At 45.5% G+C, this 11,518-nt stretch overlaps 1 protein-coding gene across 1 annotated transcript in view; it reads right to left on the bottom strand.

Moving 5' to 3' along the window:
• Positions 1-6,194: 6,194 nt before the first annotated feature.
• LOC124597197 (collagen alpha-2(I) chain-like) overlaps positions 6,195-11,518 on the bottom strand; it is a 187,944-nt gene continuing 182,620 nt past the window's right edge. The window contains exon 9 of the mRNA XM_047135923.1: positions 6,195-6,482. Within this exon, the coding sequence (XP_046991879.1) occupies positions 6,195-6,482 (288 nt within the window). The remainder of the gene's footprint in view (positions 6,483-11,518) is intronic.

Here is an 11,518-nt window from a genome sequence, read left to right as displayed (position 1 = left end):
TTACTTTGTGCCAGTAGTACTGATACATTTTTCTGTGTAACAGTCGCTTTAAAGAAGTAGCTGTACTACGCCAGGTGGTCAGATAGTATGCCAAGGCGCATTGTGTTGAGATACTACACTACTGGCCATTAAAATTGCTGCACCGCGAATATGACGTGCTACAGACGCGAAATTTAACCGACAGGAAGAAGATGCTGTGATATGCAAATGAGTAGCTGTGCAAAGCATTCACACAAGGTTGGCGCCGGTGGCGATACCTACAACGTGCTGACATGAGGAAAGTTTCCAACCGATTTCTCATACACAAACAGCAGTTGACCGGCGTTGCCTGATGAAACGTTAGTTGTGATGCCTCGTGTAAGGAGGAGAAATGCGTACCATCACGTTTCCGACTTTGATAAAGGTCGGGTTGTAGCCCATCGCGATTGCGGTTCATCGTATCGCGACATTGCTGCTCGCGTTGGTCGAGATCCAATGACTGTTAGCAGAATATGGAATCGGTGGGTTCAGGAGGGTAATACGGAACGCCGTGCTGGATCCCAACGGCCTCGTATCACTAGCAGTCGAGATGACATGCATCTTATCCACATGGCTGTAACGGCTCGTGCAGCCACGTCTCGATCCCTGAGTCAACAGATGGGGACGTTTGCAAGACAACAACCATCTGCACGAACAGTTCGGCGACGTTTGCAGCAGCATGGACTATCAGCTCGGAGACTATGGTTGCGGTTACCCTTGACGCTGCATCACAGACAGGAGCGCCTGCGATGGTGTACTCAACGACGAACCTGGGTGCACGAATGGCAAAACGTCATTTCTTCGGATGAATCCAGGTTCTGTTTACAGCATCATGATATTCGCATCCGTGTTTGGCGACATCGCAGTGAACGCACATTGGAAGCGTGTATTCGTCATCGCCATACTGGCGTATCACCCGGCGTGATGGTATTGTGTGCCACTGGTTACACGTGTCGGTCACCTCTTGTTCGCATTGACGGCACTTTGAACAGTGGACGTTACGTTTCAGGTGTGTTACGACCCGTGGCTCTACCCTTCATTCGATCCCTGCGAAACCTTCATTTCAGCAGGATAATGCACGACCGCATGCTGTAGGTCCTGTACGGGCCTTTCTGGATACAGAAAATGTTCGTATGCTGCCCTGGCCAGCACATTCTCCAGATCTCTCACCAATTGAAAACGTGTGGTCAATGGTGGCCGAGCAACTGGCTCGTTAAAATACGCCAGTCGCTACTCTTGATGAACTGTGGTATCGTGTTGAAGCTGCATGGACAGCTGTACTTGTAAACGCAACCTCTATTTGACTCAATGTTCAGGCGTATCAAGGCCGTTATTTGTGCCAGAGGTGGTTGTTCTGCGTACTGATTGCTCAGGATCTATGCACCCAAATCGCGTGAAAATGTAATCACATGTCAGTTCTAGTGTAATATATTTGTCCAATGAATACCCGTTTATCATCTGCATTTCTTCTTGGTGTAGCAATTTCAATGACCAGTAGTGTACATATCCACAACTAGCCGTGCCAATGAGTTCGGTTCTGTGCAGGGAAAAACAAATCGCTCCCGATATGATCTTCGGAAAATTGATTTTCAGGAGAGAGGGAACTGACTACACAAAATGACATGCAGACTCGCGTATTGTTCTGTTTCCTAACTGCTCCTATATAACCGTATTATTTCGCTCCGCCGTCCCAAACATGTAAATGGAAAGTGCAATCGGACAGATCGACCCGCGAGCGAGCGGGGTGATCAGCAGCAGCAGACAGAGGGAGAGGGTGAGAGAGAGAGAGAGAGAGAGAGAGAGAGAGAGAGAGAGAGAGAGAGGGGGGGGGGGGGAGAGAGAGTTAGCTGACTGCTGGCGCGGAATGTGAGAACCCGGCCTGTCTGCTTGCGCTGCTATAGAGCGGCCACTGTGCATTGCGAGCGAGCGCAATCCCGCTTCCGAATCGAGCCCTTTGATGGAGGTAATCGGACGCGCTGGGCTGCCAGTTTCCGAGGGCCACACTGGCTGCATTGTCGGGCGCCAGCCGCTGCCAACTGTCAATGGGGACAGACAGTTCCGCGAATGGGATCGCCCCGCGCGCGCACTGGGGCGCTCGTAGTCGCCCTAAGCTGCTCCAGCAGTGATGCCCCGGCGGTACGATACTCCCCTAACGACATTTCCCCTAATTATTTACACTGCTGCCCGCTGATACTGCACCGGGAACTTTACTTACTGTGCGTGTATTATTGTTTTCAGTACTTCCCCCCCCCCCCCACCCCCCCCTTCCAACAGATTGATTCTCTTTTACGAAAAATGGGTCATATTGGAACAGGTTCGCGCGCGCGCGCGCGCGCGCGTGTGTGTGTGTGTGTCTGTGTGTGTGTGTGTGTGTGTGTGTGTGTGTGTGTGTGTTTGGTCTTCAGTCCTGAGACTGGTTTGATGCAGCTCTCCACGCTACTCTATCCTGTGCAAGCTTCTTCATCTCCCAGTACCTACTTCAACCTACATCCTTCTGAATCTGCTTAGTGTATTCATCTCCTGGTCTCCCTCTACGATTTTTACCCTCCACGCTGCCCTCCAATACTAAATTGGTGGTCCCTTGATGCCTCAGATCATGTCCTACCAACCAATCCCTTCTTCTGGTCAAGTTGTGCCACAAACGTCTCTTCTCCCCAATCCTATTCAATACTTCCTCGTTAGTTATGTGATCTACCCATCTAATCTTCAGCATTCTTCTGTAGCACCACATTTCGAAAGTTTCTATTCTTTTCTTGTCCAAACTATTTATCGTCCATGTTTCGCTTCCGTACATGGCTACACTCCATACAAATACTTTCAGAAATGACTTCCTGACACTTAAATCTATACTCGATGTTAACTAATTTCTCTTCTTCAGAAACGCTTTCCTTGCCATTGTCAGTCTACATTTTATATCCTCTCTACTTCGACCATCATCAGTTATTTTGCTCCCCAAATAGCTAAACTCCTTTACTACTTTAAGTGTCTCATTTCTTAATCTAATTCCCTCAGCATCACTCGACTTAATTCGACTGCAGTCCATTATCCTCGCTTTGCTTTTGTTGATGTTCATCTTATATTCTCCTTTCAAGGCACTATCCATTCCGTTCAACTGCTCTTCCAAGTCCTTTGCTGTCTCTGACAGAATTACAATGTCATCGGCGAACCTCAAAGTTTTTATTTCTTCTCCATGGATTTTAATACCTACTGCGAATTTTTCTTTTGTTTCCTTCACTGCTTGCTCAATATACAGATTGAATAACATCGGGGACAGGCTACAACCCTGTCTCACTCCCTTCCCAACCACTGCTTCCCTTTCGTGCCCCTCGACTCTAACTGCCATCTGGTTTCTGTACGAATTGTAAATAGCCTTTCGCTCCCTGTATTTTACCCCTGCCACCTTCACAATTTGAAAGAGAGTATTCCAGTCAACATTGTCAAAAGCTTTCTCTAAGTCTACAAATGCTAGAAACGTAGGTTTGCCCTTCCTTAATCTAGCTTCTAAGATAAGTCGTAGGGTCAGTAGTATTGCCTCACGTGTTCCAACATTTCTACGGAATCCAAACTGATTTTCCCCGAGGTCGGCTTCTACTAGGTTCGTATGAACTTTTAAATTCGTGTTTCCACAAAACACAGGAGAAGGTTGGAAATCACGAAGCAAATGCCGAAATGTACCAAAATACAGAAAATATACTTATTAACTGGTCATACCGGACTCGAGAGTACATTACCGCAGCAATGTATTTGCGCCACCTGTCCCTGTCTTGGGCTATTTCCTTCCATTCACCTTCAATACCTAGGCTCCTCAAATCAGCCTTCACATTGTCCTCCCATCTACGCCACAGGACGTTTTCCCTCTATGTGCCCTACCAGTACTCTGCGCGCTGCCCTGCCCTCATCCATTCGAGCTACGTGACCCGCCCATCGCAGCCTACGTGATTTAATAATACTGATTATGTCAGGGCTTAAATAGAGTTCGTGAACCTCTTCGTTTTGCAGTTTTCGGCACCCTCCGCCAATGTCATCCCTTTTTGCTCCGAAAATTTTCCTCAAAATTTTGTTTTCAAATACTCGAAACGGCTTTTCATTTTGCACAGTTAGACACCAAGTCTCACACCCATACAGCACAACTGGTAGAATAATAGTTTTGTATATTCTAATTTTTAAATTCCTAGACAATATCCGTGATGAAAGTAATCTAGTGAGAAGTGAGAAGTAGCACGCATTTCCCGCCCGTAATCTCTTCTTCAGTTCGGATTCAATCTCATTTCTTGAAGTGATGTCCACGCCTAGATACTTAAATGTGTTCACTCTTTCAAACTGCATGTCTCCAACTCTTAAAATTTCCTGATCTACTGCTGTTGGCATTCTAGTAGTAACCAGGTATTTAGTTTTTTCTTCACTTATCCTTAGACCTACACCTTCACTAGCCTTGATTAACGCATTCGCATTTGCTGTTACAGATTCTTTCCTATCGCTAATGATGTTTAGATCATCTGCATATCCTAATATCTTCATATTTCCATTTAACTCCACACCCTCTGAATTATCTGCTGCCATTCGTACAATATATTCTAGGACTAAATTAAAAAGTAGCGGAGACAGGGCATCTCCCTGCTTAAGTCCGTTCTTTATTACAAATTCTTCTGACTCCAATTTCCCCACGCGTACTCTACCTTTTGTGTCTTTCAAACTCGCTTCTATAAGTCTAACATACTTCTTTGGTATTCCAAGTTCCAAAAGAATTCTGTACAATTTTGATTGCAATACTGAATCATATGCTTTTGTAAAATCTATGAAAAGATTATGAACTGGTTTATTGTATTCCCATTTCTTTTCCAAAATTTGACGCAGGGTGAATATTTGGTCTATAGTTGATCTGTTCCTCCAAAAGCCTGCTTGGTAATCCCCCACAATTTCATCTGCATATGGTGTCAGCCTGCTTAGCAGAATATTCGAGAAAATTTTGGAAATTTTCCAAAATACAGAAAATGTGTGGAACGTAATAAGAAAAAGGAAGACTTATTTTTCTGGACGTTTATTTCGAACGCATGAGACTAGATTAACTCGGAGTTTCTAATATTTGTGGTGTAAAAAGTACACAGGCTGGGTCAACGACGTAAAAAAGGATTTAGCAACAGAATAAAACCAAGATATAAACAACAGAAGCCTTTCGGGGAAAAAAGTATTGAAATGGAGGGATTCCAAGGCAGGGTAGCTAAAAAGACCGGTTCAAAATGATCTGAAGACAGAAAGAAGAAACATAATGAACAAATGAAAGATTACTGGAGGAAAAGAAAAGAACAAAGAAGAATTGAAATTGATGATGATGGTTAGTTTGTGGGACGCTCAACTGCGACGTGATCAGCGCCCATACAAAGTCCCAGTTTTTTCACAATCCAATTTTGTACACAGTCGCCGGCCGGAGTGGCCGTGCGGTTCTAGGCGCTACAGTCTGGAATCGAGCGATCGCTACGGTCGCAGGTTCGCAACCTGCCTCGGGCATGGATGTGTGTGATGTCCTTAGGTTAGTTAGGGTTAATTAGTTCTAAGTTCTAGGCGACTGATGACCTCGGAAGTTAAGTCGCATAGTGCTCAGAGCCGTTTGAACAATTTTTGTACACATTCCAATCTATTCATTGTCACGGATGATGATGATGATGAGGAGGGGGGGGGGAGGGGGAGGTGGGGGAGGGGGACAACACAAACACCAGTCCCCGTGCAGAAAAAATCCCCAACCCGGGTGGGAATCGAACCCGGGACCCCGTGATCAAGAGGCAGCAACGCTAGCCACTAGACCACGAGCTGCGGACGAATTGAAATTGGAACGTGATTCTCAGATGGCCTATTGGCAGTATAAAGAAAGGGTATTCTTAGATGAGGAAGGACGAAAAAGATCAAAATCAGTGAAAAGGTACTGGGCAGTTCGGAAAGAAAACCTATTGAAGATGATAACCAGAAAATGATTGACCGAAGTGGTCCAATCAGGCTGTAAAATAAGAAGGAAGTTGATGTGTAATATGACCACTTTTAAAGCAAGCACATCGAACTTCTAGTGCTCAGGCTCCTTACCGTTTCAAAGGTTTTGGATGTAGCAGTCGAAGAAGTCTGGCTGTTGCGGATCTTATCTGATCTGAACCCTATTCCTTTCATGTAAGGGAACGCCGCGAAAAGCTTTATTCAGATTTCCTGAGCCCACCGCAGCTACAGGCTAGGAACGCCGCCTTGTGGCAGACTGAGAGGTGGTCGAGACCCGGCTGTTTGGTGACGTGGCGCGTCTCACCTGGCGACCTGTTAACAGGTACGGCCTGCAGCGCCTCTCCCTCTCCCTTGTCCTGTCCTGTCCTGTCCTCTCCTGTCATTACGCTAATGGCGGCGGGCGGGGTCGCGTGAGCGCCACGCCTCGCTGCCGCTACGGGTAGACTGCTCCCGGAGGCGCCCTTATTACTAAAGTCGCCGCCTGCCTAAGAGAAACACACTCCCGCCCCAAAAACTTAACGTAACCGATAAACGAAAATATTCCTTCAAAACAGGATGCCTGGATGGCTACGTAAGCGAAGTAAAGATTCGTCACCAGACGGTTGATGGTCTGTGGCTGCCTTGTTGACTTACATAATCATACCATTCCTGGTGTTAAACTTGGATCAATGCAAACCACTATGAACAAGTGTCTTTCTGAGGCTTGACAAGTGATAGAAAGTGCGTTTGGAATAATGACTATTAAATGAAGATTGCTGCAATGTAGTACAGGGTGTCCGAAAAGTCTTTCCCTGATTACATAAATTGATAACACAGGCTAGAAGTAAGATACAAATATGAAACTTGTGTCTAATTGTTTACAAACTATCAAAGTTTTTTCACACATCAGTAAACTTCCACATGAGCACTCTTGGTAGCACGTAGCACATCTAGGCGATATTCAATTTCCGTCCACACATTAGCCAACATCACTGGAGGGATCGATTCAACGACTGTGGTTATCCGTTGCCACAGGGTTTCAAGATCTGATACACGTGTTCGGTAGTCCTCGTCCTTGACATAACCCCATAAAAAGAAGTCTAATGAGGTTATGTCAGGAGAGCGTGGAGGCCCATCACGACCAATCCATCGCCCAGGAAAGGTCATATCGAGATCGGCACGGACGTCCAAACCCCAATTAGGCGGTGCACCGTCTTGCTGAAACAAGACGTCGGGATGATACTGAAGCAGCTGAGGAACAGCATACAGTTGCAACATGTCCAGATACACTGCAGATGTGATGGTAGCCTCAGCGAAGAAAAATGGCCCGATAATTCGATCGTGCAATAGCGTGCACCAAACATTCACCTTTGGACTGCCTCTTGTGCACTACATGACCTCGCCATGGGGTTGTGAACCTCAAATGCGCACATTATGGCGATTCACTACTCCACTGACAAAAAAGGTCGCTTCGTCCGAAAAGACAATTCGTCTGAGATAACCATCATCGTCCTCAATACGTGATAGCATCTCGACCGTAAAGTCATATCGACGTGTACTGTCATTGGGCAACAAGGCCTGAACGATTTGCACTTTGTATGCACGAAACAATAAACGTTTGTGTAAAATGTCATGGAGAGAGATTTTTGGCATCTGTAATTCACGTGAGGCCCTGCGCACCGATTTCTTCAGACTTTCGCAGAAAAGACTGCCTTACAGCTTCTACCTTGTCTGCTGAGGTTCTTGGTTGACCAGGCCTCGGAAGGTCAGCAACCGATGCTGTGTTCTTGAACTTCTCATACCAGGCTTTAATGCTCTTGACACCTGGTGGATTCCTGTCAAATGTTGTCTGGAAGTGTCTCTGCACTATCGTTGGTGATCGTGTCTCTTCGACACAAGTTTCATATTTGTATCTTACTTCTAGCCTGAGTTATCAATTTATGTAATCAGGGAAGTCTTTTCGGACACCCTGTAAGACAGGGTGCCTTTGTTAAGAGCCAGAATTTGGTGACAATATACATCAAAATGTCTTGTCCATTTCCTATATTTCTACGTAGTTACCATCACGTTCTATGGCCGTACGTCAACGTTATGGAAGAGCACGTATTCCCTGCTGGTAAAAGCTCTTGTCTTGTAGGCGCAGCCATGTTTTCCCTGCATGACTGACACACTCTGTATCTTCGAAGTGTGTTCGCCGTAGAGAATCTTTAAGCGGCCCAAAGAGATGGAAGTCCGAGGATGCCAGGTCTGGACTGTAGGGTGGATGAGCCAGTGATCTCCAACCCAATTTGACGATGTGTTCCCGGGTTCTGAGGCTTGTGTTTGGGCGCACATCATCGTGTTGGAACAAGATCAACTGCAGCATCGTCATACACTGCACACAAACATTTAGGGATTTTCACCACGGTTTCCTTTTTTTTGCACACAAGAATTCAATAACAGCACGCTGCTTGTAACGTGAGTCGTATGTAGACGCGATTTTGACTGTGTACTACTGTTCTGCCATCTGCCGGCGCACAGAACAAACATCAAATGTGAAGCACCAACAAGGACGTTTTTCTATGTACCGGTATATTAAAGGCTGTTTTTAAAAGAAATGTGGGGCATTACTTACTGAACGACTCTCGTACATGCTACGGTCGCAGGTTCGAATCCTGCCTCGGGCATGGGTGTGTGTGATGTCGTTAGGTTAGTTAGGTTTAAGTAGTTCTAAGTTCTAGGGGACTGATGACCACAGATGTTAAGTCCCATAGTGCTCAGAGCCATTTTGACTCTCGTACATGTTTTTCTCAGCATCTACACTATTCCTAGGCATTATACAGAATGACCAGTACCATTCACGCAAAGTGTTAAAAGAGCAAAAGATAAAATGCCTTCATTAATTAATACGCATTTGAAACTGAAAGAACAAAACTACCAAATAAAGCACAGGATATTCTTACGGGAAAACAATGCAGGCGGAACTGAGATTGAAGTACTTGTTGTAGTAAGTTCTTATGTTTCTTCCTCACAAAAAAACACACATTACTTTTTGGCAATTTGATCTTGTACATATATATGACGACTTAAAGAAGAGTGTGAGCAGAATATTGTTAACGGTAAAACACAAAGCAGAATTGGCATGACCTTTTTGTAGGAATACGGAAGGCTAGAGTGACATTTTGAATTGCAATTAATTTTCTTTTTGACACAAAGGCACCTCATATTTTGGCATTTTGTTTTGCTTGTACACCTGACCAATCCGTGGCCGCTTCCTGCGGACTGAGATGTAGCTGCAGATCGGAGAGACATTTCGTGGTCAGGAACGACTTCAGCTCCCGTGAAGTTGTTTGAACATGCCGTGAAGTCTTGCGTAGACGTATTTCAAGATCCCTTCTGCAGTTCCATGTCCGTAAAGGCCATCTTCCGCCACGTCCACCGAGCAAGGCGGTGTCATGGTGCGCAAGAAGGACTCGCATTCGGGAGGACGACGGTTCAAACCAGCGTTTGGCCTTCCTGATTTAAGTTCTCCGTGAGTTGCCTAAATCGCTTCTGGCGAATGTAGGAATGGTTCCATTGAAAGGGCACGGCCGACTTGCTTCCCCAGCCTTCCCTAATCCGATAGTACCGATGACCTTGCTGTTTGGTCCCCTCTCCCAAACCAAACAACACGTTCATAACAACTGCCAACAAATTGCCTGAGTCAGCCCGCCCTTAGTCGGCATCATACACTGAAGCGCCACAGAAAGTGGTACAGGCATGTGTATTCAAATACAGAGAGATGTAAACAGGTAGAATATGGCCTTGCGGTCGGCAGTGCCTATATAACACCACAAGTGTCTGGCGCAGTTTTTAGATCGGTTTCTGCTGCTACAAACTTAGGTTATCAAGACTGAAGTGAGTTCGAACGCGGTGTTATAGTCGGCGCACGAGCGATGGGACGCAGCATCTCCGAGGCAGTGATCATGTGGGCATTTTCCCGTACGACAATTTCACAAGTGTACCGTGAGCATCAGGAATCCGGTAAAACATCGGTGTGGCCGGTAAAAGATCCTGCAAGAACGGGACCGACGACGACTGAGGAGACTCGTTCAACCTGACGCAAGTGCAACCCTTCAGTGCTGGGCCATCAACAAGTGTCAGCGTACGAACCATTTAACGAAACATCATCGACATGGGTTTTCGGAGTCGAAGGACCACTCGTCTACCCTTGATGACTGTACGACACAAAGATTTACGTCTCGCCTGAGCCAGTCAACATCGACATTGGTTTGTTGATGACTGGAAACATGTTGCCTGGTCGGACTAGTATCGTTTCAAATTGTATCGGGCGGATGGACTTGTGTGGCTATGGAGACAACCTGGTGTATGCATGGGGCCTGCATGTTAGCAGGGGACTCTTCAAGCTCGTGGAGGCTCTGTTATGGTGTGGGGCGTATGCAGTTGGAGTGATATGGGACCCCTGATACGTCTAGATACGACTCTGACAGCAAGCATCCTGTCTGATCCCCTGCATCCATTCATGTGCATTGTGCATTCCGACGCACTTGGGCAATTGCAGAAGGCAATGCGACACATTACAGGTCCAGAATTGCCACAGAGTGGCTCCAGGAACACTTTTCTCAGTTTAAACATTTCGGCTGGCCACGAAACTCTCTAGACATGAAGATTATTGAGCATATCTGCAATGCCTTCCCGCGTGCTGTTCAGAAGAGATCTCCACCCCCTCGTACTCTTAAGAATTTATGAACAGCTCTGCAGGATTCATGGTGTCAATTCCCTTCAGAAGTATTTCAAGCATTAGTAGAGCCCATACCATGTCGTGTTGTCACTTTTGCGTGCTAGCGGGAGCCCTACATGATATTAAGCAAGTGTACCAGTTTCTTTGGCTTTTCAATTTCTTTATGCTGTATTGGCTCTACAGCACCTGTGAAACCTGAGGATGGTGATAGACAATTATTCCTTCTTTGGCATCACTCTATAAAAGGAACTACTGTAGAGTCAGCCGTCTCCGTATAAAGACCATTTCAGTAGCGCTCCTGTAGGTAATAATACCATTACACGTAACTATAAAGCATTCTAAATAAATCAACAAATGGTCTCGATGCAAACTGAAATAATTAAAAGGTGTACTTACTTTGTGATAGTACATTGTGACATAACAACAAACAGGTTTCGATTAAAGCTAAGTCGCCCATATGGAACATCGTAAATATTAACGTGTACAGTGCCATGGTATTCTTCTTCAACAAGATATTATGTGCTTTTAAAGTTCATGTTTCTGTTGAAAAAAAAAACTATACTTCCATATCTTGACAGATAAAATAGTTTAGAGTGTTAATGATGGATCAAAACACGCACCTCTTCGCGTGCTGTCATTCGCACAAAACCTGACTTCAGTATGTTGCACCGCTTATCAAGTATGACAGTTGTTACGACCACATGATTCACGTTGTGCACCGACAGATCTGAGTGCAGACCGCTTAACCCTCTTGTAGATAAAAAACCTAATACCTCGAGAATATAGACAATATCGTTCAGCTCTCAACATCAAATAAAATTT

The sequence above is a fragment of the Schistocerca americana genome, chromosome 1, assembly GCF_021461395.2.
Source record: "Schistocerca americana isolate TAMUIC-IGC-003095 chromosome 1, iqSchAmer2.1, whole genome shotgun sequence".
NCBI lineage: Eukaryota > Metazoa > Arthropoda > Insecta > Orthoptera > Acrididae > Schistocerca > Schistocerca americana.
Note: the sequence above shows the minus strand (reverse complement) of the source record. Positions and strands in the feature narration are given on the sequence as shown.